This window comes from Neolamprologus multifasciatus, chromosome 2 (genome assembly GCF_963576455.1).
Source record: "Neolamprologus multifasciatus chromosome 2, fNeoMul1.2, whole genome shotgun sequence".
Taxonomy (NCBI): domain Eukaryota; kingdom Metazoa; phylum Chordata; class Actinopteri; order Cichliformes; family Cichlidae; genus Neolamprologus; species Neolamprologus multifasciatus.
Window position 1 is genome coordinate 9,237,969 of NC_140440.1, and position 26,499 is coordinate 9,264,467.

Genomic DNA, 26,499 nt, shown 5'->3' on the forward strand with positions numbered 1-26,499 from the left:
ACTGTCCTGCAAGCAAAGCAGTTTCTATGATTTCATTCATAGAGCTGTAAGAACCTTTTACCAAAGAACATTCAGTCTTGACCTTACAAAATCCCAACTCAAGATCCAGTTCCCAATGTTCATCCAGAGTTCGAGTGTATCACAGAGAGCGAGTGATACAGGTCAGGATCATCTGAAATGATGGATCATTAGATAACAAGCATTATCATATAATTTAATACAAAACGTTTGGTGAGATGCTGCATTTGGGTAAGTAAAATAAGCTTGCGCATACTCACAGTGAACTTTAAAACATAGTTTCAGACTTGAAGTTTGAATAATTCTGATTCTCGGTCATGAACTTGAGTTAAACAGCAAATAATTTGAGGTTCGAAAGTGAACTTTTTCCAAATACATTCGACGTTGAAATCATAAATATGAGAATACCCTCAAAAACACAACCCAGAATACTTTAGCTCTGCATGTAGCTACAATAAAACAGCACACTTAAGAAATCAACTTTATTACTCCAAATGGGCAAGTTCATACAATATCAAGGTAGGAATTAAATATGGAATCAAACTGAGGAAACAAAGCAGGCAGTGTACTGGACCATCGCAGCTTGCATAAGAGCACTTCTACAGTGCATCTATATCCATTAACCCAGTTAAGCTCAGGTGTGCTCAGCTGGGCCCAGTTGAGGTTCAGTCAGATCTCCACTGCACACCTGGAACATCAGCACCAACTCTGTGTACAGTGAAGACTGAACCAGCTCCATCAGGCAGCTCCAAAAATAGATCGTCCTTATTACAATAAAGAAACGCTTCTCCAAAATACAATCAAACAGATGCTGATACATGTAAACACTATATACACCTTCTGTTTAAAAAAACAAAAAACAAGCTTTCTTTGCCAAAATAACATTAAATATATCACTGTTAAGTATTTTACAACCAAAAAGGTACTTGTTTTTACATCCCCAAATAAAAGAAGCGATGGGCAGAGTGCGTCAAAAAAGTGGAACGTGAACACAAGTGACCTGAGTTTTTAATCTGATGATTATAAAATAATTAGTGTGAGTGAAGGGTTTGTCTAACTCTGCCACTTTTGATTAGCTGCTGTCAATCAAAATGCTAAGATCAACTTTGTAAACATGGAGGAAACAAGAAAGTGCTCAGTGATATATTGCCGTAATTTTACAATTCAGATCAGATGAAACAAAAGTTACTGAAAGATTTGGCACGAATTTGAATCATAAACTTCTAATAAAGTTACAAAAAATGTATTATGTTTAAACTAAATTACACAAATGGGTGTCAAATTAAAACTTGATGACATTCCTGGTCTCTTTACGGTGTTTTTACTTTTAGATGATTCACACAATTTACAAAAAAAAAAAAAAAATCATAGCGAACAACTCTGCAAGGTCAGTCAAAAAACTCCCCAAAAAACCGTCTTAAAACACACACACGCAAAAAAGGCATTTTGTTGTGTAAATATTGCTTCTATTATCCTAAGATGTAAACATTAGAGCATCACTAGAGTCGAATGAGAAACATGACCGTATTTAAAGACAATACGGCCCATCAGTGCATTCAAAAGTAATTACAGATTAAATACCATTCATCAAAAAATTATGCTCAAATTTGAGGCGCCCCACCAAATGATAACTCTTCCCATTGATTATGTCCATTTAACAGATAGCTGCGTGTAAACTGTCTTAAACTAAGTGACTGGAAAATCAAGATTATAATGGGCTATGACATACAAATGCACTTTTTCCATCATTTTAAATGGACTTCTGCTCTATGACTGGCTATGTAAGTGGGTGGTAGATGAAGCACATTTAGAGTCAGCGGTCATTAACTGCTTTGGCTAATACTGTACGCTGACTGGGTCGTTTAATGAAAGGCTGTTGAGTTGGCGAAGGCGCAGGATGGCTGCAAATGTCTTTACCTAATGGCTGTGTAAATGAATTTTTAAAGGCTCCAATCTAAAAAATAATCACCGTTTTTAGCTGTGTTTGCAACACCTGTAACTCATACTGGATTGAAAAATTTGAACCAGCTTCACTGAGGTACGGACTTTAATCAACAGATCTCCAATATCGACAGTGTGCGACCGTTCAGAGCCATGTTTCCTAATCTTTCAGTCATGTGATCTCTTAAATCAAAACAATGTCTGATTAAAAACCCTTCATTATTCAGTTTTGACTCCAGTTTTTTCTGCTCTGCTTTTTAAGTTCATCTGAATATTTTCTAGACAACCACAATGTAAAAAAGAGATGAGAATTTTGCAATCCTTGGGTTGCAAACTGCCATATAATAACAGAGCTACATTTCTTAGCTCAGATGTTTTAAATAACCTCTGTTTTTGTTTTCTTGCAAAATTTCATATGTTGAATGTTTAGTACTTAGTACTTAAAATAAACCCCAACACTTGTTTTCTGGTGGAAAAAAGCAAATTCTCATCATTCAAGTGTCACTTTTGATGTCAGAGTTTGGAAGTTTTTTCTGGCTGCTGAGCGAACTGAGAAACTTCTCTCCTTCTGGTTCCACTGCTGCTCATACAGGAAGTGCTAGAGTGCCTTCACACATACACATATGCTCACTCGCACACACTCTCGCACCCCAACCCTGATCTTAAATCGTGCACACACACATACGCGTGCTCTGACATATGCCAGTTCATCCTGACAACTCGGCTGCAACACTCTCACTTTCTGTCCTCTTCTGTTTTATCAGTCAGGTGAAGTTTTCCCTGTGAAACTTCTCAACTTTAGCTTTCAACAGCAGCAGGATTGTCTGACTTTTTCTTTTTTTAACAATAGTTTACTGTAATGTCACTGACTTTTATAAGTACTCAGCGTTCTGCTGCTGTTTGCCAGGAGAGCCAGGCCGGGAGGCCATTGGTCTCCGTCTTTCCTGAGTGGTTAGTCGCTACATCAGTGGCTGCTTGGAGGCTGATCAGTCAATGCGGTTTCCACAGATTGTGAATCGGTCAATCTCAAGGAGGTCCTTTTTGGAGGTCTTGTGCTTTGTTTCAGAGGGCAGCTGTGCCTCCTCCTCCTCTTCCTCATCCTCGTCATCTTCCTTTAAGAGCATGGATGGAAGTTGTTCAGCATCAGCATCGGGTGGTGGACTAGGTGGACGGCTAGCTGGTTTAGCAGGTGAGGCATAGGTAAATGGTGGAGGAAACAAATCAGTCCTAGGGACAGGCTGAGTGGTCACAGACGAGATGGAAGAGGATGTTGGGCTGCAGGGAGTGGCGGGGATCTGCACCACCTTCGATTCACCTGTGAGGAACAAATTTAAAAACACATTTAATGACAAAACAAATACCATGTAGATGGGTTCATTTTATGCATAGGTAATTTGCCACTAAGTCTGGCTTTAACAAAGAGCCGACCCAGCAGCTTCAATCTCACATCCATGTCTACGCGTGAGCTTAGGAACAGTGCTCTGTGCAGTCCAATCACTGTAGGAAGTTGAGTAAAACACAAGTAAACAAATCTTCACACCCACAGTGCAGGCAAAATGCAAGCTGTACAGAGTAGACCGCTAGATTTATTCAAGCATGTCCCTTTCATCAAACAAGTGTGAGGCAAGTGAAAACTGATCAATGTCTGCGTAGACAAGCTTAACATTTAAAAGACATAATTCCACTGGTTTTGCCAGTTATTAAGATTAATCCCACCGTCATATCCGTGGAGATGCAGTCAACCTCCACCCGCCTACTAGTTCAGTTTCAGAATCACAATACTTTATTAATTCTGATTCTAAAATCGAACAGGTAGGCGGGTGGAGGTTGACTGCATCTGCACGGACATGAGAGTGGGATTAATCTTAATAACTGGACAAACCAGTTTCAACACAGCAGGAGAGAAAACAGCCAGAAAAGATGCTGATGTAAAACATACACCAGCACAACTGGACCTCATCATAATTCACTTCATTATGTTTAGAGAAACACTGCAAAGGCTTTTCACTTTGAGAGCAGAGCACAGTTACTTTAGGAAAATCAATTAAACAGAATAATTCATCATATCAGAGAGAATTGAGCAAGAAGACTGTCCACAGAGACGCCTGGCTCGCCCCGGGCTATCTGACTACAGCAAACTTTTGGTTCTTTCTGTAGACAGAGATGAATAGACATTTAACTAGAGAGAAAACTACAACACACTGAGAAAATGGACTGTGTAGGTTAGACACGCACTACATCAACCATGATAAAAGCCATGAAAAAACAACAACAAAATAAAAGAATGCAAATGTTTTAGGCAAACAGAATATAGGAAAATTCCACGTTCGGTTCTACCTAAATAATTTAGCATTAAATCAGTGAAGAATATAAAATGAGGCATACCTGTCAGTGGTGTGCACACCCTTTCTAACCTTCACCATTTCATTTATTCTGATGGGGTCAGGCTTCACAGTACTGCTGTTTTATTTTAATATCACATATTTGAGAGTCTTAAATTCTTCCCATGACAGAAAAGGTGGACTCTGACCAATCAAAGCTCCTCATTTTCACAACTTATCTATTGTGTGGCAGTTCAAATTTTTTAACTAAACCTGACAGCATCAATGATATTTTTTGATTTGAACTGAGAAAAAAAATTATATATTTAAACTATATGAATGAAACAGTCATCATTTGCATAATCACAGCTGTTATAAGAGAAACATGACACTCAAAGAATCCTGAACTGAAACCTAGGAAAAGCAAAGAAACTATTTTATCAGACAGGCAATAAAAACTATAAATGTATTTAAAAAAAGTGATTGTTCAAATACTTTTAGAAGCATTTTCTTATTAGCAAAATATTGATAAACCGATCAGGCAGAGTTTTCTACCTCAAAACATGATGTAGTGAATGCTCTGCTGCTGTAGTTGTACACTCAGTTATTCTTGTGTTCCTCATTAACACAAAACTTGCCAATGATGCTGAGGAAATATGTAAAAGCAGTTCAGATTCTACACCGAAGATGGAAAAATCGAAACTATCAGTTACCCTGATGGCAAAAATCACTCTGCAACAAACAAAGAAGAAAAAATACAGTATCAGTTGATAGCCATCCTCTCATCTCCTTAACCACTTCACTTATCCAAATTATGGTCACAGGTTCAATTCAATCGACTGATTCTTATATAGCGCTTTTCTACTCTCCCGGAGTACTCAAAGCACTGTATATAACATGCCTCATTCCCCCACTCACACATACAAGCACTTCTAAACTCAAGTGCAAACTAATAAGCATTCACACACATTCACACTCCGATGAGCGCATCAGAGAGCAACTTGGGGTTAGTATCTTGCCCAAGGATATTTGGCATGCAGACTGGGGAAGCCAAGGATCGAACCACCAACCTTCCAATCAGTAGCTGATCTGCTCTACCACCTGAGCCACAGCCACCACAGGTGGGCTGTGGTTTATCCTAGTAACTGGTTGATAGGAGGCTACAGTCTGGACAGGTCAACAGTCACACTAATAGCCTCAACTCCTTATAATCAATGGCACAGAGCAGGAACAAAATCATAGCATGCTAGCCTTAAGCTGTCTTCCACTATAAAGCAACCAGGCCAGATGCTCATGTCAATTTTGTCAATGTCATTTAGCTGCTAAGGAACCAGATATCGGTTTCACTAGCTTTTACATTACAAGGATATGTAACAAAAAAAAATCAAGCGCTAAATTAGCGCTTCTTGTGTATTGTGTACAGACATACAGATGATGTCTGTTGTTATTAAATATCCCATTATCTAATTTTTATATTAACTTCCTAACAAATTTTTCCAGGTATAGTCGAAGGGGCTACAAAATATCTATAGATCTGTTATTTGAGTCACACATTGCAGCTTTCTCCATTTCTCTGGAGATATGTGAGCTTTAATAAAAGTTAACCACCATCTGGCTTGAAATGGCTACTGTGAAACCGCTCATTACACATTTCTCCCCTTTGGACAAAAACATGCAGTATAGACAGATGGCAGATCTTTGTATTATTTGAAGGCAGAGCATTGCAAAGACAAAGACATAGTGCAGTGAGTCCAGTTGAGCAGCAGGTAAAGCTTGAGGCGCCCACCAAAGTAGTTTAATGTCAGAAAAGTGAACATGGTATTTAAGGTCGACGGTTCAAATCCCAAAAGCTAAATATGAAGGAAGCATAAAGAGACTTGCATTAGCTTCCCACAACCTCAAAGCATTTATTATTATACTCTGCATGCTGAAGCGTGAAGCTGTAAGCCATGTTGCTGGAGCTCTGTGAGAAACCAGATTCATTAGAAACATGAATGCTTTTGATGTTCCATGACATGATGCACCATCAGGATCTTTGTCATTTTAAAGCTCCTGCCTCGGCACAGCAGGCAGGTCTGAGGCACACACGGGAGAAAAGATCTGCAGGGATTTGGCTGAGGATGACTGGGAGATAGTGTCACCTCCAAATCTGTTTCATCAAACGTAGGTGCAGGACCAGTGAAACTCTAAGTCAGACTATGAACTAAACTCTTTTGAGGAAATTCACATGTAAATATCAGAATACAGAGAAGGGTTTATGTACTTTTTTGTTGAATAGTCTTTTTCTTAGAATATGACATAAGATGAAGATCCAGTACAAAGTGCTATGACAGAACACTGCAACGTTGTACGTTTTACTACATTAAGTGTAGTGTCTGTATAATTTACCAGAGAATACTGAGCCCACCTATGTCCATTCTATCAAATATAGAAGACAAATGAAGAATTTGTTCAATAAGTTCAATAACAAAACACATTTGATAAATGTATGTTTTTGAGCCCAGACAAATTAAATTCAGCACCTAATCAAAAGGTCGAAGTTCTATACTGTAACAAATCAAATGTTGCATTAGTAGTTATTAACTGCATGACAAAAACATCTCCAGGCATAACAGATTCATTTTGTAATTAACAGCATAATGTACCAGGTTACACAATAACAAATATCCATTCATTGCAGCTCTGGAAATAAGCATCAAGGAAACAAAAGGATGTAGATAAAACATTATGTATACTGTTTGATTTTTTTTTTTGCTCCGCAAAATAGTTTTGGGATCACAGAGTTGTGTTTTTTTTTAAATGCTGAGGGAATTAATCAAGTGCTAACCTGTAATCTTGAAAAGACTTACCTGACCCAAAAAAATCAAATTAAATCAAGGTTTCAAGGATCCCCACTTTCTGCATGTTTCCACTAAATGTCTGAAGCTGAGCCGGGGCTTTACCTGTTGCCACATTTGTCTGGACCTAAATGTCAGCTAAATGTCCAACATTTACATTTAAGTGCCAACTAGATACCTAAAAAGATCAACGTAACTCTGTTAGGTGGGGGGCCCCATTTGGTAAGACTTTAGAAATCGCATGAGACTGAAAGCAATATCTAGCATCACTTCAACAAATATGTAAATTGCTATTCTGAATGGTAGTCTGAGACATAGAGAGTAATAAAACATTGTTTTCTTTTGAAAACCATTACAGGTTTCTATTGCTGAACAAAACAAAAGAAAGGAAGGAAGAAAGAGAACAACTGTGTAGGAGAAAGAGCAATACGAAACATTCATCAACAAAATTAAATCCCAGGACGTCTCATTTACAAGATATCTATTCCTGCCAGCCAAACAACACCCTCTCAGGTCGCAGCATTTTTCATATCTCTAAAATAAGATTCAGACTTCAAAATACCACAAAAGTTTCAACCAAAAGTTTTTTGTTCAAAGGTGGTTTGTATGCAATTCCAAATAAATACTTCGATATATTTGTACCGTAGCTATTTAAATATTAATAATTTATGTCAGTGCTTCATTTTCTGCATGTACTTGACTGGTGGAGACCTGATAGATACAGTGTAATTAGTAAAAGTGAGTATAATCAAGCTGAGGTGAATGTATAATTACGTAAAATGACTGGTAGCACTGACCATTAGACAAGGTCAAACTCTGGTTTTCTTTGCTCTGAATGTTTGATTATAATTTATTACGGACTGGTTAAGCTACTGGTGACATGCTCTACGCTTGAGGTCACAGCTGATGTCATCTTGTTTAGAAAGCATCACATTTATAGATATAAAATGTTATTGCTTTTATGTGTAATTTACAATTATCTATTAAATTCATCTTTAAAAACAACCACTCGCACAAAAACAGTTTTCTGTTTGACTTTTCACATTTCTCTGGCATGCAAATGTTTCATGAGTCATGCTGAATCCATTCAAGAGATAATTAGTGTTGTAGTCATAAATGCCACGGGGACTGAAACCTATGGATCCTTGTGGGTGTAAATAATAGCTTTTACAAAATATTAATCCATAACAAAACTGGGATTTTTATTATAACCAAGGTTTTTTCTCATCTTAATCTTTTCAGGGGTTTTTTCTTTACCTGAAGGTGTGCGGCACCTGGCTGGGTCAGCTTTGCTAGGGCTCTTGGCAGAAGAGGATGGTGCAGTCGAGGGCCTCTCAAACAGTTTGTCCTCCATTTTGGCTCTCTTGACATAGACACATGATTTCCCCAGGAGTACAATACTGTTCAACACTTTCAGTGTTACCAGTCTACAAAAGGGAAAGGGGATATTTGATTAGAAAAAGACATTTTTTCCTGTTTTTCAGGTAGTATTACAGAGCTTTAAATGTACCATAAAGCTAGTCTGGACAGATGAAAGTCTATTAAAAAAAACTTACTCTAACTTAAAGTGATGCCATAATTTTAAATCAGCTTTAATTTTAAACATATTAAAGCTTTGTAGTTTTTTCCAGTCTACGGGCTAAATTAAATAATAAATACATCAGGCGTCTACATTTTGATCAAAACACAGCCTTCTAATGCAAATTACCATTCATATAATAGCTTTTTGAATCTCTCTTTGTTTTATTTAGTGCTGAAATTTTATCACAATGCTATCTTGAACTAGGGCACAGCTATAATGAATCTCTTACCATCTGGCTTCAATCGCCAGTGTTCACATCCCACCACTATGCCAGGATGTTAGTGTGCACTGTCTTTCTGTGTTTGTGGGCTTTGCTATAAGGCCGAGAGTCTGGTACTGTGATGAGTGAGAGACAGACACATTTGGGTCTGTGGACCACTCCTTGCTGTGACAGAGCGTGTCAGCACAGCTGAATCTTTGCCAAGGCACAGCGGTCTGTTCAAGCTAGGGCTATTTTTAAATCGGAGGATAGGGGAGGCCAGAGATGGCACTAGAGATGACAACATTGTATTCTTCACCCTAAGGGAAACTCTTCAATGGTACGTGCCCCGATGGGATCCGGCAAATGAGAATGAGCAAGGCTATCAGCAACTCAGCACAGCGTGGATGTGAGAGCACAATGTTAATGCTTATGTAACTGTGTGTGTCTCTGAATATGAATGTGTGTTTATGACAGTGCCTGCATGGGTGAGTGTGCATCCACGAGACCACGCAACCATGTTTTTACCTTCACCATGTGACGATGTTTGTGTGAGGTTCTCTGCATATCTAGCACACTATAAGTAAATTAAAGTATCCCAATATTTTAGTGTTTACTGACTTAAAAAAAATGTCATGTTAAGTGGGTTAAGCATTTAGTTTACTAAACAGAAGGGGGTATCACAAAGACCAGTTTCAGTCATCAATCTTTCCTAAAGATACTTTTCCCTGGTATTCGTGGGGGTTAGGGACCACAACAGCCCGCGAATATCTCAAATCTCTGAAAACTTGAGACCCCATCTAAAAACGCTTATAATTGCCTATATTTTAATTTTCTGGAGGCTTTGTATTTGAAATTTGCATACTGTTTGGAGAATGTTCTTTTTTAAGAAAACAAATACATTTGATTGATATTTTGCTGTGTTTACACCTACAGAAAAAGGTGAATAGGTGAATCCATGATTACTGAACTGCAAATAGCTGGGGTTCAACTGTACTTGTATGTATTTAAAACAACAACAACAAAAAAAAGATCTTCAGTGAGGTAAAATGGCATAATAAGGATTAAAAGCTCACTTATTTTGCAGGATGTATAAAAAAAATCAATACAGCACAACTCTAAAAACTCACCCAAGATAAAAGAGGAGTACACAGGTGTATGATAGTGCTCCCTGCAACCTCACTGAACTCATCACCACTCTGATGAGCTGTTAAAAAAAAACAAAAACACCAGTATTAATGGAATTATTTATTCATTTTGAAAACAAAATGGAAACATTTCATTTTAGCAATAATAAGAACCATTAAACACTTTTAGAACATTGTGGAGTTTTGAAACTTGCTTGCGTGCCAACGACCAACTCTATTCTGGTATTTAGTTCCTGAATAGCAACAACAGACTGCATTCTCTCTTACCAGAACAGCCAATGGCAGGGGGATGAAGCCCATCCTCCGGGCCACTGAGTCACTGTAGTCAGTACAAGCCTACACAGTGACAGACGAGCATAAATTACAGCACTTGACAAAACTGAATTGATTAGCTGCGTGGGCACCACGCTGTTTATGTAAGTATAATGATGGCAATGTTTGAAACGAGGCAGTTGCTTACATTCTTCTGCCGACTGCTGACGAGATCAAAAGCCAAACTGGCTCTATATTCACTGTACACCTGGAAAATGGACAAGAAAATAATACAGTACAGGAAAAGGAAAAAGGCAAGGTATCCCATATAGTATCATACATGTTCTCATGCAAAGTCACGGTGATGACTGAAAGAAAGAACAGCAGGTTCCGTTCTTACATCTGCAGTGATGTCATTGAATTTTGTGATAAAGGCGTGTTTGATGACATCAACTGCAACTTCAGAGGTGACAACCATAAAAACGTCAGGGAACAACACCCACAGGTGATCTGAGAAGGGGAAAAAAAGTTAATTATTTTAGCCAAAATTTTTGGAAGGATCAAATAATCCTTCAATATTTGTATATGTATGTTTCTCCTTGTTTTGGTCGTGTTTTATTATTTTCTATGTTAATACGCTACACCATTAGCCAAATTATTTAAGTCATCTTCTAATTGTATCTGTTTCTCTAGTGGCTGCCCAAAGAAAATTTACATTACTGCAAACCTTCACTGAATATAAATGCAGCACTGCAAGTTTTCTTTGGGCAGCCACTGGAGCAATTACAAAAATAAGTTAATTAATTCAGTTAATGGTATAGGGTATTAAACAGAAAATACTAAAACATAACCAAAATAAAAGGATCATTTTCCAGTGCGTTTGATTCATATTGATACAAAAATACCAAAACAGCAAATCCTCATATTAATTGAGATGATGGCCACCTTAATATTTTTACTGTTTCACTAAACCACATTAGTTTTGCATGATCAGCAGGTCAAAATAATCTTTGTCTTATACTCATAGTCAGTCTGTCCTAAACAAGACATTCTAACAACTCCCTTTTTAAGACCAAACTCTCCCTTTAAGGCAACTTGCTTCTGTTTGACACTCCCATATGAAGACAACGAAGCAGGAAAAACAAGAGAAGCAAGTGTGAAACTGAGTATTTAAAGCAATATTAAGCCTGAGCTTGTCACTCAAAGACAAACATTAATGATTTTTTTAAAGGTGTCCACTTAATGGCATTTCCATTTAATGTACAAAACAGCTAAGCTTTATCCGTTAGGGCTCAGTAAATATTGTGCTGTTGTACTGAGAAAAGCTCAGCCCATTCTGAGCCACACCTGACAAATTCTATGTTGTTTGAAGGTTTCTGTGATTTATATACCTCTTTAGCAACAGTAGCTCTGCTGGTATTAGTAAATCAGTGTTATGATTTCAGCTGACAAGCCACATCTGTCATCTACTGTGTGTCTGACTTTGAGACTGGCAGGAGGAGCTGACTTTTCAGAGAGCTGTCATAGAGAAATATCCCAGCCCTCACTCCTCACTTTGCTCCGTCTCATTGACTGAGGTTTACTGGAGAAAACTCCCCAAGGTGTTGCAATGTATCAGCTGAAACAGCAAGAAAGGAGCTGCTCAGGATTTTTGTAAACATTTTTACCATGGCAAGCACTGACCACAGTCTGTTTTTTTATCCTGTTGTTGTTGTTTTTTAACTTTTAAAGACATGATAAAAATGATGATAAAAAAAAAAACAACTTACTTTTCTAGTGATATAAAAATGCGCATAAAAGTATAGTTTAAAGGAGGGAAACATGATTACCGGGGTTCCAGGAGAACTGCTCCATATTCCTGAGACAAACGATGAGTAGAAGGACATAGCTGGTGAACCGTTCTTTGATATCTGTGGGATAAAATTGTTATTATAATCTCCCATCTATGGAGAAACCTGTGTAAGAATATTAGATAGATAAGCATCTCCATTTTAGCTGAACACATGGTCTTCAGTCTGCTGTAGTTCAATATCTAAACAGCTTGAGTCAACAAGACAGATCTGTGAATTTTCAAAAAGCATTTCATGTTACAGTGGATTTTGCTACAGCAGTACATCCTATAAGCATCGCTGTATTATAATTTTAATAATGTGGCTACAAAGGTTTGGCTATTATCCATACAAATAATCTTATGGTAACAAGAGCCCAGCTCCATGACCAGCCATTGTACTGGGATGGAGTAACCAGAGAGGCAAATGGCAGATGATTCTGGGTTGTTGTGTTCCCCTGTCATCTGATTACAATAAGAATGATCAAGATAAAAAAAAAACCCAGTGCCTTTGGGAATACAAAAAGAGAACCAAAGTTTTTAATCAAATACACTGGCTGTACTGTTCTTTCAAAATGCAAAATGAATTAACTTTCCCAATGAAGCAAGATTAATTCAATTCTGTAACTTAAATCCATCCATCAGTTTTTTAAAGATATCCAATAGAAATGTCATGAATCTAGCTAACTACAGTATTTTTCTATCCATCTATCTATCTATCTATCTATCTATCGCCACCATTCTGACTTTGGTACAAGTATTTCCAAGGGATAATTCAGTTTTAAAGAAGCTTCAGAGAACTTCGAAGTATATAATTTAGTCTGGATTCTAAACTTTTCCTGTTACTATGAACAAATCATTCTTACTGGTGATTATTTTTGTAGTGTAATTGTTGACAGTGACAAAGCGGATGTGAAATTCAATAAAACACATGTTTTATGTATTTTTAGACCAGTACTTTTCTAAAATAGTACTAATAATGTACTGCATTTTTGATAAAGCGCTGGATAACTCACCACTGTTGGACATTTGGAATAAATTGTTCTTCTCAAATTTCTTGAACACACTTCCTTTGATTTCCACAAACTATGTTTGAGAGAAAAGAAAAAAAAAGACAGAAATGTAGTCAGCACTTTTATGACAAAAAATAAAAATAGAAGACAAATTATCACGGTCATGTTGCAGGTACAACATTTCATCACTAATATACCAGCTTTAATGTTTCTGGATACACCATCATGCAAATACTTTTTTTTCTGTTTGTATAAGTGTTTCATTGCAATTCAAAGAAAACACTTCAGGTGTACACTATTGTGTTTTATACAACGCTCTATGTGTGTGTGAGTGTGTGTGTGTGTACTAACATTGTTGGACATCATGATGGTGAGCAGGGACTTGTTGTGAGAATTAAAAGCGACATTCAGGGTAGAGGCTTGGACCATGATGAGGATAGCATGAAGGACTGAGGAAATGATAATCAGGAAAACAACATCCGAATCAACCTAAACCAAACAATATGATCACTGAACTCAGTCACATTAAAAATGAATTAAAAGCAATGTAAGCTAGTGCTTCAACAGATCAACCCTGACCTGAAACAACACATTCAACACTTAACTTGGCATCTGGCAACTAGAACTGGCAGTCATTCCTTTGAGATATTCTTGAACAGCATTACGTCTAGTCCTTTCACTGAAGGCTATTTAGTAAATAATAAATACAAATCTCAGCATATGAAAACTTACATCAAGCAACAGATGTATTAAATGTAACAGTTATAAACTTAAGGAAACTATAGCTAAAATTATATTATGTTAAGGCTTTGTCTACACCCTTGCTTCAGTCTTCCTCTAGACTACAGCTAAAATTAATCTTTGTTGCCTTTCAGTACCAGTCTGTCACTCAAGCCAAAAGAAACTCAAAACAAAATTTCACTCTAGTGGCACTTGGAAATGAAGAGTTCACAATGAAAAATAAAAACTACAAGTATTATGTGAGACTATAACTGCATATCATCTGTCAAGAATAAAACTGAAGCTAAAAAAAAAAAGAGACTAGAAGATGCCGCCCTTAAAATCCAATTTGGTGTACTTTACTGATGACTTTAAAACCTCAAAACTCTCACAAAAGCTGCTATAACGCTTTAGCAGGAAGGATACAGACATAAAAGACGGCCATGAAAAAGTGAGGGATGACTCCAATATTATCTCTTTTCCGTTCTTTGGGTTCTGTGGCTGTCCAGTACAGAGCATCCAGGATGTCTTGCCCAAAAGAAGAGAATAGACGGTCTGCAACCTAACAGTGGAGGGAAGGATGAAATCATAAGTTAACTTAATATAACAATAGTTACATTAGCAATGTCTAATATAATATATCAATATCTTATCTGTATGAACAGGTATTGTTTATGTATAGGCCTAATGATTTTAGCAACAAATTCACTGAGGTAACACTATACCTCTTATTAAAACAAGCTTTTCAATCAGAATAATTACACTTCCCCCCAAAAGTAGAGCATTGTAATATGACAGATACACAAATTCATCAGATGTTCACTACGACACAAATTAGATCAACATTTTTGCAGCTCTGTCCTGGTTGTCTGTCATTACCATCATTAGATATTTTTTGGTCTAGTAGGGTCTTATAAAACCACATAAAGCTCATGATCCACAGAGAAGTGCTAAGCTTTATTACGTATGCTGGTGTTTCCCTGAGGTTGACAAGCAGTCAACCTCAGGGAAACACTGTGCTATAATGAAATGAGGGCACACAAATTAAGTAAAGAATAACAATTTTGTTTTAATGTTTTTATGTATTTATATCCCCTTTGGCTTCTTTTTGGGGTGAAGGGTTTTTTTTGTAGGGGGATGGGCCGCCCTTAAATGAAAATGGTAACACTGGATATCATAAGAAGTAACCCACCACTTGCTGTACACACTGTTTAAGTTCTAACAATTAGTAATAAAATGCATCACGTAACACGACCATCACTCTTTAGTGTAGTAATCCTTGGGTACTTCCCTAAACTGGCAGTGTATTAACACACGGGCTGCATAAACAAACTGACTATTTGTATAAAACAGATGGAATGTAAAATTTGTTGTAAGGAGGGCAAAACAAGGAAAGTAGAAGTAAGATGTAAACAAAGACAAAATATGTCTATACAGTTTGTATTTAATGACTACATGTTTTAATAATTGAAACATGTATTCACACTAAACTGTAAAAAGTAATGTTAAAATTCTAGTTTGTCTCAGATGTAATGTCTTTACAGGAGCAACAGCTGCATCCTTGCATATAAGCATGTGATCAAAGTATAAACTGACATCAGTTTTTAGACATCAATGTGTGAAGTGTGGGTTACCTCGAGCATGTTGTAGATGATGTAGAGTTTGATGACGGACTGTCCTCTGATCAGGTGGTACATCATGGAGTAATCCACATAATGCATCATGGAGAAGCAGAGCACCAGGATCAGGCCTCTCAGCATGTCACACACCTGCGCTGGCTGCAGAAGCCGCGACCCACTGACCACACACACGCAGACACAAAGTATTGGCATTAATACTGAGAGACAAGAGTGCACTGCTTTGACCATTCCTGTGTATGTAAATGCACTGTGGCATGCTAAGACATATATCAACATGCACACATGAAAAAGGTTAAATGTGTTATTACACCTTATAACACCATGCCAAAAGGTACAAATGCTTACAAATACAAACACATTTTTACCAGGGGAAAAGTGTGAACATGAAGACATACAAGCATATAAAGCATCAACACATAAAAACACCCTTTTCTAATCTTGCCATCAGTAAGAGCTTTTCTAGCAAACAGTGTGGTCAAAGAAGCTGAGTGAAGACCGAGTACACGGACAGCTGATTTAATTCACTACCAGGACGAGCTCTGTTTTCTTTCTTTTTTTTTAATCTCACACGAGGAAACATTAGAACAACACAGGCAGGGAACAAGAATTCATTTCTGTTCAAAATGAGATAAACCTTACAAAGGAAAAGGGAACCGGGAGTGATAACAGACAGAGTACATGATGAAATATTAAAGATAGTATCTCCTTTATACTAAAGTTATCTTATTCATGAGATTTATCTCTTTTTAATATGGTTCTGTCTTTGTTCAGTCTTGTCTTTGAACATCTGTCTTTATGGACAAATTAGTGCAGCACTTTGAACAGAAATGTTTAAAATAGTGAACAAGTAAATGAAAGGTGAAAAAAACAAAACAAGCTTCAACATCACATACTGCAGTAATAGTAGTGTGTCATAGTTGCATTTTTTTAATACTAAACATCTATGGCTGGCAGTGGCAGCATGTTAAGAGGAGGGAAGCTGGGAAGAGCGGCCGAGAGCTTCATTCTAACACATCCTGCATATTTTCCATGTAAACTGTGACTGGTCTGTATGCGCAAAACTCCCCCTGACTCCTGCAGTAAAAATACATTGCATTCATTAGATTTTTTTCACAAAGGGAAGCAGTTTCCATAGATGGACACTGATGTGCTGACTTTTAAAATACGATGAAGCCCAATAGTTTAACCGATCTTAATTACGAGACTTTCTTGAAGTTATTTTGTTGTTATTGGAATACACCTTACAGTACAAATACTATTTAATGGTCTTCAACTAAACTACTATAACCTACACTAAGAAATTCACAAGACATGGCAGTACAACAGTTAACTCTAACACCCATCATTACCTTCAGTTAGTTTAGCTGAAGCTGATTAATTAAAAAAAAAAAAAAAAAAAAAAAAAATCACACGTGAACAGAACATGTTTTGAAATAGCAGTGCTGGAGACATTGAAAGTAGGGCTGGGCGATATGGCCTAAAAATCATATCGCGATATAATTTGAAGCATGTGCTGTAACGATATATATCGCGATATATTCTTTTCTTCTGTATAACTTATTTTCCACACTATAAGGCACACTTAAAATCCTTTAATTTCCTCAAAAATTGAGAGTGTGCCTTATGTATGAATTCTGGTTGTGCTTACTGACCTCGAACTGATTCGGGCGTGCAGAAATCTGTTTAAAAATGTTTTTAGGGACAAATGCAATCGCATAGCAGGATGCTATACACGGGCCAAACTTCAGTCAGGAGAACAACTGAGATTATTCATCCACAACACAAGGTTAGTTATTAATATACTGCAACAACATGGGAATAGAGCAGCTGCGAGAGAATTCAACATTAATGAATCAATGATACGGAAGTGGAGGAAGCACAGTTTTTGGCTTTCCCCATATTTCAAAAGTGATTCATCTCTTTGCTATGACTGTCGCCCACCATAATTTGCAGATGATAATGGTTATAGCCGCTGCGATGCTTTCGACCAAAACAGGCGCAGCTTAATGACATCATCAACATGCGCTATCGCGATAGAGCGATATTGTTGGCCAAATTTATATTGTTTATATCGTATATCGTTTATATCTCCCACCCCTAATTGAAAGTTGTAAAAATATGAATTATTCTGGGAGCTGACTACAAAATGAGTGTTACAAAAAAGAGCTGAGCTTGTGAAGATGTGATGTGAGCCAGTTTTATCATGACTCCCTCTCTTTTTTAAAATCACTGCACAGCTGAGCACAAAGCTAAGAAAATAAGATAAAGAGCTGTGGTTTTTTCTGTTAAGCAAAAACTACAATGGTTGTCCCAACAGTGAAGAACTTGGGTGTTTACACAAAAAAATAGATATTCAAACATATTATTTGTTGCGTAAACAACTGTGCAAAACCAGAGATTAACTTATGGCACTGATGAGTTCTTTTTTCCCCCCCTTCTCTGATGCAATAGCGCCATCCAGTGGTCACACTAAAGTCATTCATTAAAAGATGTTTGAGTAGAAACAAAAGCGTCAGAGATACTGAATTCTTCATTATGAATAGTTTCACTGTTGTGCACCAGGATAAAAATGTGCTGCCAAAAAGATAAAGCTCAGTGATGACGCAGTTGCTTAGAGATATAGTAAGTGTGTAAGGTGAGTGTAAGAAGAGTAAACACACATAAGGTTTATGATAATTTAATCATTTTTCCACTTAACTGGATAATTGGCTTTGTCTGCAAAAGACAAAGTGAGTTACTAAAGGAAATGACTCCAAATGTTGTTTTGTCTACCAAATACCTCAGGCATTAATTTATAACTATATAAAATAAAAGCAACACAATCTCACACTTAACAAGTCAATTTAAAAGACAATTTATCCTGTCTTGTTTGGCACATTACTTTTACATTTAATAAATTGTTGAAGACTTTATTCCAATCCAAAACAGTTGTACCCTGCTCTCTAAAATATGATTAAAGTGCTAGCAGAAAAGAAACCCCCTTACCACACATACTCCTCTTATTCTAAACATACTTTCTGGATACAAAGCTGCTTCAGACAGCTGGTAAAGCACACTGCGCAAAGTAGTTGTCATAGTCTTTATTCTACAAGCATTATCTCCACAACACACATGATTATTATGTTTTATAGTTAGCTATGCGCTGCATTTAAAATAGCCATCACTTTGTGCCAATACAAGATATCAGCCTAAAACAGTCATTCAAAAGCACAGACCAGAAATGAAGAGCGCTATGACAGAACCTTGCTAACAAAGCTGACTTTTTTCCTACCAAAAATAACAACTGAAAGCAAAGAAAATAAGCCCCAAACTGCTCCAAACAGGCAGCCTTCCAGTTTGAGCTAGTGTAGTCATGGTCACACAATACTGTGACAAGAACACAGTCTCACAACAGTTTGTGAAAAAGTCACAACCTGTAAACTACTCATTCATGTTTTTGGACATGATTTTTAATATTCTTTCATTTTGTGTCCCTAAACATGACTTTTTCAATGGTCTCATATGTACACAAACTTTATATTGACCATTTTTAAAAGGTTAAAAAGTTCAAATGCAAAGTCCACCTTTGAATGGTGGTGGATTTCGTGGTGGAGTGAATAATTTTAACACCCACACACAGGACATATTTTTGGTTATGCTTTTTACTTCATATATCTTTGGTAAAATGACTTGGTTATGTTTCAGCGTTACAAAACAAACAAACAAAAAAACCCAAAACTGCACATATTTAGAAAAGAACACTTCTTTTAAAGCCCTGTGGTGTCATATCTATGATGGAAGAGTTTGGACAACAGTGCAACAGACACAAAATATCATTCTTACTAAAACACATTAGTTTTGCCCAAGTTGTGCCAACTGTCATGAAAAAAAAGAAGAAAAATGTGACAAGTCATATCCATGAACACAAACAGATAGCTTTTTTGTGACTATTTCACATTTTGTTATGAGACGGGGCTGGATAAGACGTCCATGCACACTTATTCTTTGGATCAGTGTTTGGGGGGAAAAAGGAAAAAAAAAAAAAAACACGAAAAGAAAGAAAAACATAAGAGACCAACATGGAAGCTTTGCCTTGGAGACTGGGACATGATTTGTGGTGGCAAGCTATATATTAACAAACATGATGGACATGAAAAACCCATGAATGGATGTCGGGGACAGTGATAATGTTTATGAATCCTTAATGCCCTTGTGGGAGCGTACCTGCTTCTTCTGCAGTAGGGGCATGTGCGTGCCCTGCATGGGGAAGAAGGCAAGGGGAGACAATATACTATCAAGTACTACATCACAACAATGTGACAGCTGGCTTAAAGCTACACAGAGCACTGGCACAAACCAATAATTTCTATTTTGTTGTGGTGAAATAAACTAATTGCCAACTACTAAATCTGTAAATAAAAAAGAAAAAATGTTTTAAATAAGGCAGGTCTACCAGCAATAAAACAAACCGTGGGAGTTAAATTGCAGAACAGACACCACAAGATGTCTGGAAGACCTATTTTTAGACACAAATTTCTTAAAGTTTATAAAAATACTGAAAATTGGTGGGTAGGACGGTAAAATCAGGTGTTAGGTGTTTCTGTTAATAAAGTAACTCAGTACATATGACCTACAGACTGTATATGGAAGACTGATAGAGATTAGTGACATTCTGGGCATTTTGGCATTTTGATCTGACAGAGAAATCATATGGCATTTCCCACTTATAGGGTATAAACTAGGGCTGCTCGATTAAGGCAAAAATGATAATCACGATTATTTTCACTGAAATTGAGATCTCGATTATTTGACGATATTTATTTAACAATAACAATGTATTGAATAATGGCTTTAAAGATTGTCAAAAAATAATATAAAATAGTGTGCAAATACTGATAACAGTGCAAATGTTTGGAATATAAAAAATAAATGAAAAATGTAAACATCTATGTTTAGTGAACTTTGCAGTGTTGTTCTGTGGTGAAGCTACGACACTGTAGCAAAGTTTACACACTATGTCTACTTGATCCACGTCTGACTCCGCGACCCCATAATGTTTCCACACCACTGAAGTTTTTTTTTACCTCTCTTTTCAACCAACGGCAGTCACTCTCCTCTCCAAATAACTTCTGCTTAGCTTTCTGAGCTTCCCTCGGGTCCTCTTAATTGTTGTGACATGTGTTCGAAATGCAGAGAGGTGCGCTCGATTTGCCACACAGAGCAGCACGAGAATAAAGCACGAGGGAGGGGCTAATAATCGGCTCAGTCATTTTTAATGATCGTTGAAAGCCCAGATCGTAATCGTGATTAAAATTCGATTAATAGCCCTAGTATAAACTCATCACAAGGTGGCCCATCTTAAAGCACACTGTCCTTTATCCTTCTTCTTTTTTTTTAAAACAAATTTAACATCATGTTGTACTTAGAGGTATTTGAAAACAGCAATGACCTTTCCTTGTCTGAAATCACAAAAAAATTAGCTCAAGGGATGTTTTCTAATACACTTTTCTAAAACTCAACTTCTTTCATTTAGAAAGGTCGGGAAAGAAAGCAGGTTTAAGGCCCTTCTGCTTCACTTTTCACACTCGGGCACCAACTCCATCTTTAATATACAGTCTGTAATATGTTCATGCTAAAAGAAAGGAAACACAAACACACTGTCAAAACCTGTACTTGAAGTTCAGGTCAGTATTATAAAAGACTACGTGATTAGATCCATAATAATATCAAGGTAAAGCTCAAAGACAACTCAGGAAAAAAAGTATCTGTTCAAGATCGAGAATCATTAGAAACAAACACCAGGACAAAGTATGAACTTACATTTAACAGAACAAAACCATCTGACCAAAACTTCCATTATCAGATCAATATATGTTTGTATACTGTATGTATCTAACCCTAAAAAACACAAGTGCTTATTTTCTTTCCTACAGTGTATACATAGAAAATATTTACAATGTTATTTCCAGAATGCCACTTATCTTATTAACAGTGAGTCAGCAATGTTACCAAATGACAAAAGAAAGAGACTAAAACTGTGGCTCACTCTCTAAACAACCTAGGGAAGGGGGTAAATTTATCATCTGAATTAGTTTGCCAAACTTTGTAGTTAATAAAAGTAATCACGGCTTTATTTTTTTAAGCAAAAGCAAAATTTGGACAGATTACTATATCCGAGTCATATCATATATACTTATTTCACCACGCTCTGAAAAGCTACAAAATACAACAAAGACAGCCAGATACACCTAGAAGTGTTAACGCTAAGAAGCCAGAACAAAACTTATAGTTTGAAGTTTACAAATATACCCAGAAATGGAAATAATTAATGTGTTCACATCTCATCTTATTCATTCAGTGTGCAGATATAAACAATGTATTTTACCTGAAGCCACAGCAAGGCAGAGTGAAGAGCCGGAGAAGGGCCAGCAGCACCCTGAGGGGCAGTAGGGTGAAGACGTACAGAAAGGCATCCACACACAGGAAGAAGCCGAAGATCATCAGCTGGAAAAGTCACACACAACACCACCACAAATCAAACTATGAGTCTGTAGGGTACATAGTGATCGATCATCATAAGGAAAAAAAGATGAATGAGAGTATGTACACAAAGGACATCAATCAAGTACAATGACATGATGAACATAAAAAAGGTACGATTTTATCTATTTTTTTTTCTTATAACAAGTGGAAGAAATTGTACATAGGAGAAACACCATATGTGACAAAAAAAGTACACTTAACCTTTTTATTATGCAACAGGCACATACCTTTACAGCTTCCAATATATGAACAGCCATTACCTCATCATATTCAAAGGAATGTTTTACAAGAAATGCATTGAAATGCATCTGACATCTTATTCCTACTTCTAACAGGGAAAACAGCAAGGCAACAACTACTGGTAGAATCTGGTGGGAGGGTCTGTTTGTCATTGGTGGATCCTGTCTGACCTGGGGCCTCCTGAGGTACCCTGAAGGTAGTAAGCCTGTTTCACATAGTGCAGTCACTGAGGCAGTTTGTGGCTACACACATTCCTCTCCCTTCAACAGGAAAACCAAGCCAGTAACAGATATGTTAGTCTGGGATTATAAGGACACACAGCAGATAACAATAACAAACAAATAATAAAGACCTTTACAGATGAGGAGGAACTCAATAGACTGTGTGTAACTGTATAGGCATCACATTAATTTAAACTTTAGTTGTGACCAGGTTAGATGACATATATATTGAAGAAATACACATTTATTAGAGATGCCATTAAAAATGTATGATTCCTAGAAAGTCAATATAATGTCCAGCCTGTATGTCAGAAGAAATCAGTCTTTAAGTTCAACACTGCCATCTGGTGACTACTGAGAGGAACAACAAAAACCCAAAAATTACTAGGGTCAGTAAGGCATATTGTAAACAAACAACATAATTTTCTGATATTTCCATGTCTACCTAATATCTATATTAATTATTAATATATTTCCCAACATTGAAAGTATGTTATAATGATTTCTCTTGATATCTGTGTAGGTTTCAGTGAGGGTAGTCTAAGGACTGTGTCTCAGAATGGAACAGGGAAGAAGACCTTGAGAAAAAAAGTGAGTGGATTTCCTTTAAGTTTCATGAAGGCGTTTTACCTCTCTTTTCAGCTCTAAACCCAAATGGTGGAGAGTTCTAGGTAGGACCCACTATTGATCATGTGCCTTATCACCTTGGCCTTTCCACAATAACTTTTATATGATTAATTCATTCATTTTATTCCTTGTAACTTCATAAAAGGGTTAACACGGCTTCAATGTCTTTTTTAGCCTTGTAAGGGTTATGTGGCTAGCTCTTGTACATACAAAGTTATAAGGTCTCAAAAAGAAATAAAATAAAACAATGTAAAAACCATCAAAGCTAAATGAGCTCACTGTGAAGGACTCAGGTGAGATGTACATATCGATAATGTGGCAACCTAAGAGCAAGTTCAGGAGCAATGCAAAACTGACTGAGGATTCAGAATTGTAGCAAAGTCAGGAGCCAGAAGAAGAAGTGTCTCCAAATAAAGCAGGCTTACGGGCTGACCGTAAAATAATCGTATGCTTTCTGTGTACTGATGGAAATGACAGCAGACAGATGGAGATAGCTGCAGAGAAATGAGGGCAGATAAGTTCAGGGCTGTTAATATACACTACCTTCTCGAGTTCCTTGGGAATACGCATGCATGTGTAAACTCTCTCCCTTCGTTCAGTGTACTTTGCCTCATTGTGCTCCAGGAAGTAACCTCTGGTGAGCTCGGTGGAAATGAAGCGCGTCAACGATGGATCTGGAACAACGTGAGAGCAACAGTGTTATGACTAAACCATTGTCCACAACAAATACAGCTGTCAACACAATGAGAACTCCAACGGTGACTCTGTAAAGTGGAGGAAAGAGGAGGAAGCATCTCTGTATGATGAAAACTAAAAAGTGAAGGTTTAATGGCCTTTTTAAGTGTTGTTTCAGTGTCTGACTTAATGCAACCTAAGCACAGGCTTGGACAGCTGATATACAGTGTCTGTGGCCTCTCTCTCTTTAAAGAATAACAACCATCTGCCTATGGCATAATGAGTCTTGTGCTCCAACTACAGTAATACTTCCATCATTACCAAAGAAAATATTCAATAGTTTACTTACAATCTTTTGTAACTGAGCAATTAGATGAAATAGCAGTTCAATTACAATTTAGGTTTCCAATTGTTATAAGAACAATTGAAAAATGGTGAAAAATGTCCACCATGATTTCTGTCAGGCTATCACAAAAATCTGGAGGGTTTTTTGTATAGAACAAAATATTGGACAAAAGAATTTTTAAAAATAGTTTCAGTCAGATTTATACTCTAAATGCCACTAGAGAGAACATGTTTGGCATGTCACACTTCATAAATTGCAAACAGTAATGATTTATACATTTGGGTTTCTTTTCAGCTACAGTTTTTGTTATAAATAATGTTAACAGTCACATTGAAAATGTATCAGTGTCCACTTTATCTAAGCCACGGTGTATGTGTTCAACTGTGTTTGCCTAATTAGACACACACTTGTAGTTAAAAGAGATCATTTCAATATTGTCCTATTATGTATGGGGTCAGGTGTTTCCTATTACAGCTCTTAGAATCCCCTCTACGTACTAAAGTTTAACGCTTCCCAATTGGGGCAAAGATATCTATATATAACATCTGTTTTCATCAACTCTGGTTAACTTTAATTTCAACATTAATTAAACAGCAAAGGAGACATGTGATCTGAACTAAACCGGCCACAGCCTTACAGGGAGCCATGGTCAGACATAATCTTGTTTCAATAATTGTTGTAAGCCAAAGGTAGTAGGTTACAGGTTACAGAACCTGATCTGTGACAGGTCATGCAATAGGTGGTGTAAAATAACGTATAGAGAAACTTAGAGCAGATACAGAAGGTGGTTGTGGAGCCATGCAAACTCGCTAAATAGATAGTTGCACTACCAAGATAATACGAGAGATGTTATTTTCTCCTTTTTCAGTTGATGTGAAACAAACGCTAGCACTGACTGTAAACAAGCTTCGACATAGCTTTAACAAACTACAGTCGTTACAGACGAAGGTTCACTCACATTAAACACTACTCTTTTGTTTAAAACGTCGTATTCACGAAGCCGCAACATTATCAGAGTTAATGCCCACAGCCCCCCCAAAATAAGTTGGAAACATTTAAGACGTCTAACGGTTATTAGCAGTGCGACCCAACAGTTACCTGCTGACAGCTCCCGTTGCTCCCTCCTGACAGCGCTTATGTCGTAAAATCCCAGGGTTTCTGGCAGTTCCGGGGTTATGCCGATTTTACCCGACTTGTGCAAGCCCTCCCATGTTATTTTTTGCCTTTTCTTCAGCTCAATTTCGGCTTCTTTCTCCTCTGACAGCTCGGTCCCCGACTGGTCCGCCATCTTTACTTTGCCCGCCGTGTCGCCCTGCGCAACGTCATCGCGGTGTGGCTGACAATGTGTGACGTCACGGTGATAAAGGGAGTTTCAACATTTTTTGAAAAACATATTATTAAAATGTTTTTTATTGGCATTAATATTTATACATTTTACTTTTCCAGTGATTCTCCGTTTAATTTAATCTAAAATGTACACAAATCTGCCATTTGTTTCCTTATTTGTTCTCTAAAATAATAATACAAGATTTTAAAAATAAAGTTTTTGGAAACGCCTTAAATAAATGATTACCTGGCTGGAAAATGGTTTCCCAGTATGTTTCTGTGGACCAACTAGTCACACTAATGGGGCTTTTTATTTGATTTCAACAACAAGATAAGAAGAAAAAACGAGCCTAATAATAATAATAATAATAATAATAATAATAATAATAAATTAACTCTTTATATAAAGAACATAAATGTATTCACTTGTTGTATACATACACATAGTGGTATTTTTAAAAATATATTTTTCCCGGCATCACAACTTTTTCTTAAATAAACGCATATGCTGTTAGGAAATAAACCAAATGAAATACTGTTAAAGACTTTCCAGTGAATATAATTATTGGTTACGAAAGAGGAAATATATTGTGTTATATTATATTATGCTATGTACTTTCTACGGTAATGTCGTATAGAGATCGATAACAAAGAAAAGTTAATTTAGTATTTTGCAGTACCCAATATCCTCCACTTGGTGTCCCCAAAGTTCCATGAAATCTTCTTGAATTTAAAGTCTACCCAACAACAGTACTGAGGCGTCTTCCCGCTGATTTATATATACAAGTTTGGTACGAACGGTATATCGAGAGATTATAGTTCATGTTAGAGGTCGTTCTGAGTATATTCAGGTATATTTTGTTGACGTTACTCCGGTGCGGTCACCTACATTTTAATATTTTAATAAAACCTAAAAGGATATCCCAGAATAAATAGACTAAATATCCAGTGCTGCTATACATAACGCCTACGTTCATGCGCTTCTTGAATATATACCTGGCATTTAACTGCTCATCGAGCAAGTAAAAAATGTCCATGTCCTT

General features: G+C 36.9%; 1 protein-coding gene and 1 long non-coding RNA gene across 6 annotated transcripts; both read right to left on the reverse strand.

Moving 5' to 3' along the window:
- Positions 1-486: 486 nt before the first annotated feature.
- On the reverse strand, positions 487-25,471 carry tapt1a (transmembrane anterior posterior transformation 1a). Of its 5 annotated transcripts, none has more exons than XM_085178379.1 (15): positions 25,229-25,471; positions 23,653-23,783; positions 21,864-21,982; positions 19,703-19,735; positions 15,494-15,656; positions 14,286-14,421; positions 13,491-13,588; positions 13,143-13,212; positions 12,128-12,208; positions 10,699-10,808; positions 10,507-10,566; positions 10,314-10,382; positions 10,029-10,105; positions 8,375-8,544; positions 487-3,274 (listed from the first exon to the last, which is right to left on the reverse strand). In XM_085178379.1, exons 1-15 carry the CDS (start codon positions 25,416-25,418, stop codon positions 2,946-2,948), a joined length of 1,836 nt encoding a protein of 611 aa, XP_085034505.1. In that variant the 5' UTR covers positions 25,419-25,471; the 3' UTR covers positions 487-2,945. The 5 variants fall into 5 exon arrangements, with proteins under 5 accessions (XP_085034505.1, XP_085034541.1, XP_085034515.1 ...); XM_085178415.1 differs by lacking the exon at positions 25,229-25,471 and adding an exon at positions 22,432-22,521 and having other exon boundaries at positions 23,653-23,764; XM_085178389.1 differs by lacking the exon at positions 19,703-19,735.
- On the reverse strand, positions 4,945-8,367 carry LOC146523959 (uncharacterized). The gene is made up of 2 exons (XR_014877022.1): positions 5,400-8,367; positions 4,945-5,350 (listed from the first exon to the last, which is right to left on the reverse strand). It is a non-coding gene; the product is annotated as an uncharacterized LOC146523959 (long non-coding RNA).
- Positions 25,472-26,499: the final 1,028 nt, after the last annotated feature.

Coding starts and splice junctions, on each gene's coding strand:
- tapt1a (XM_085178379.1), bottom strand. CDS start 25,418: ATGGCGGACCAGTCGGGGACCGAGCTGTCAGAGGAGAAAGAAGCCGAA. Junction 23,784..25,228: donor GCAACGGGAGCTGTCAGCAG/GTAACTGTTGGG, acceptor ACGTTGTTCCAG/ATCCATCGTTGACGCGCTTC. Junction 13,213..13,490: donor CCATCATGATGTCCAACAAT/GTTAGTACACAC, acceptor TCTCAAACATAG/TTTGTGGAAATCAAAGGAAG.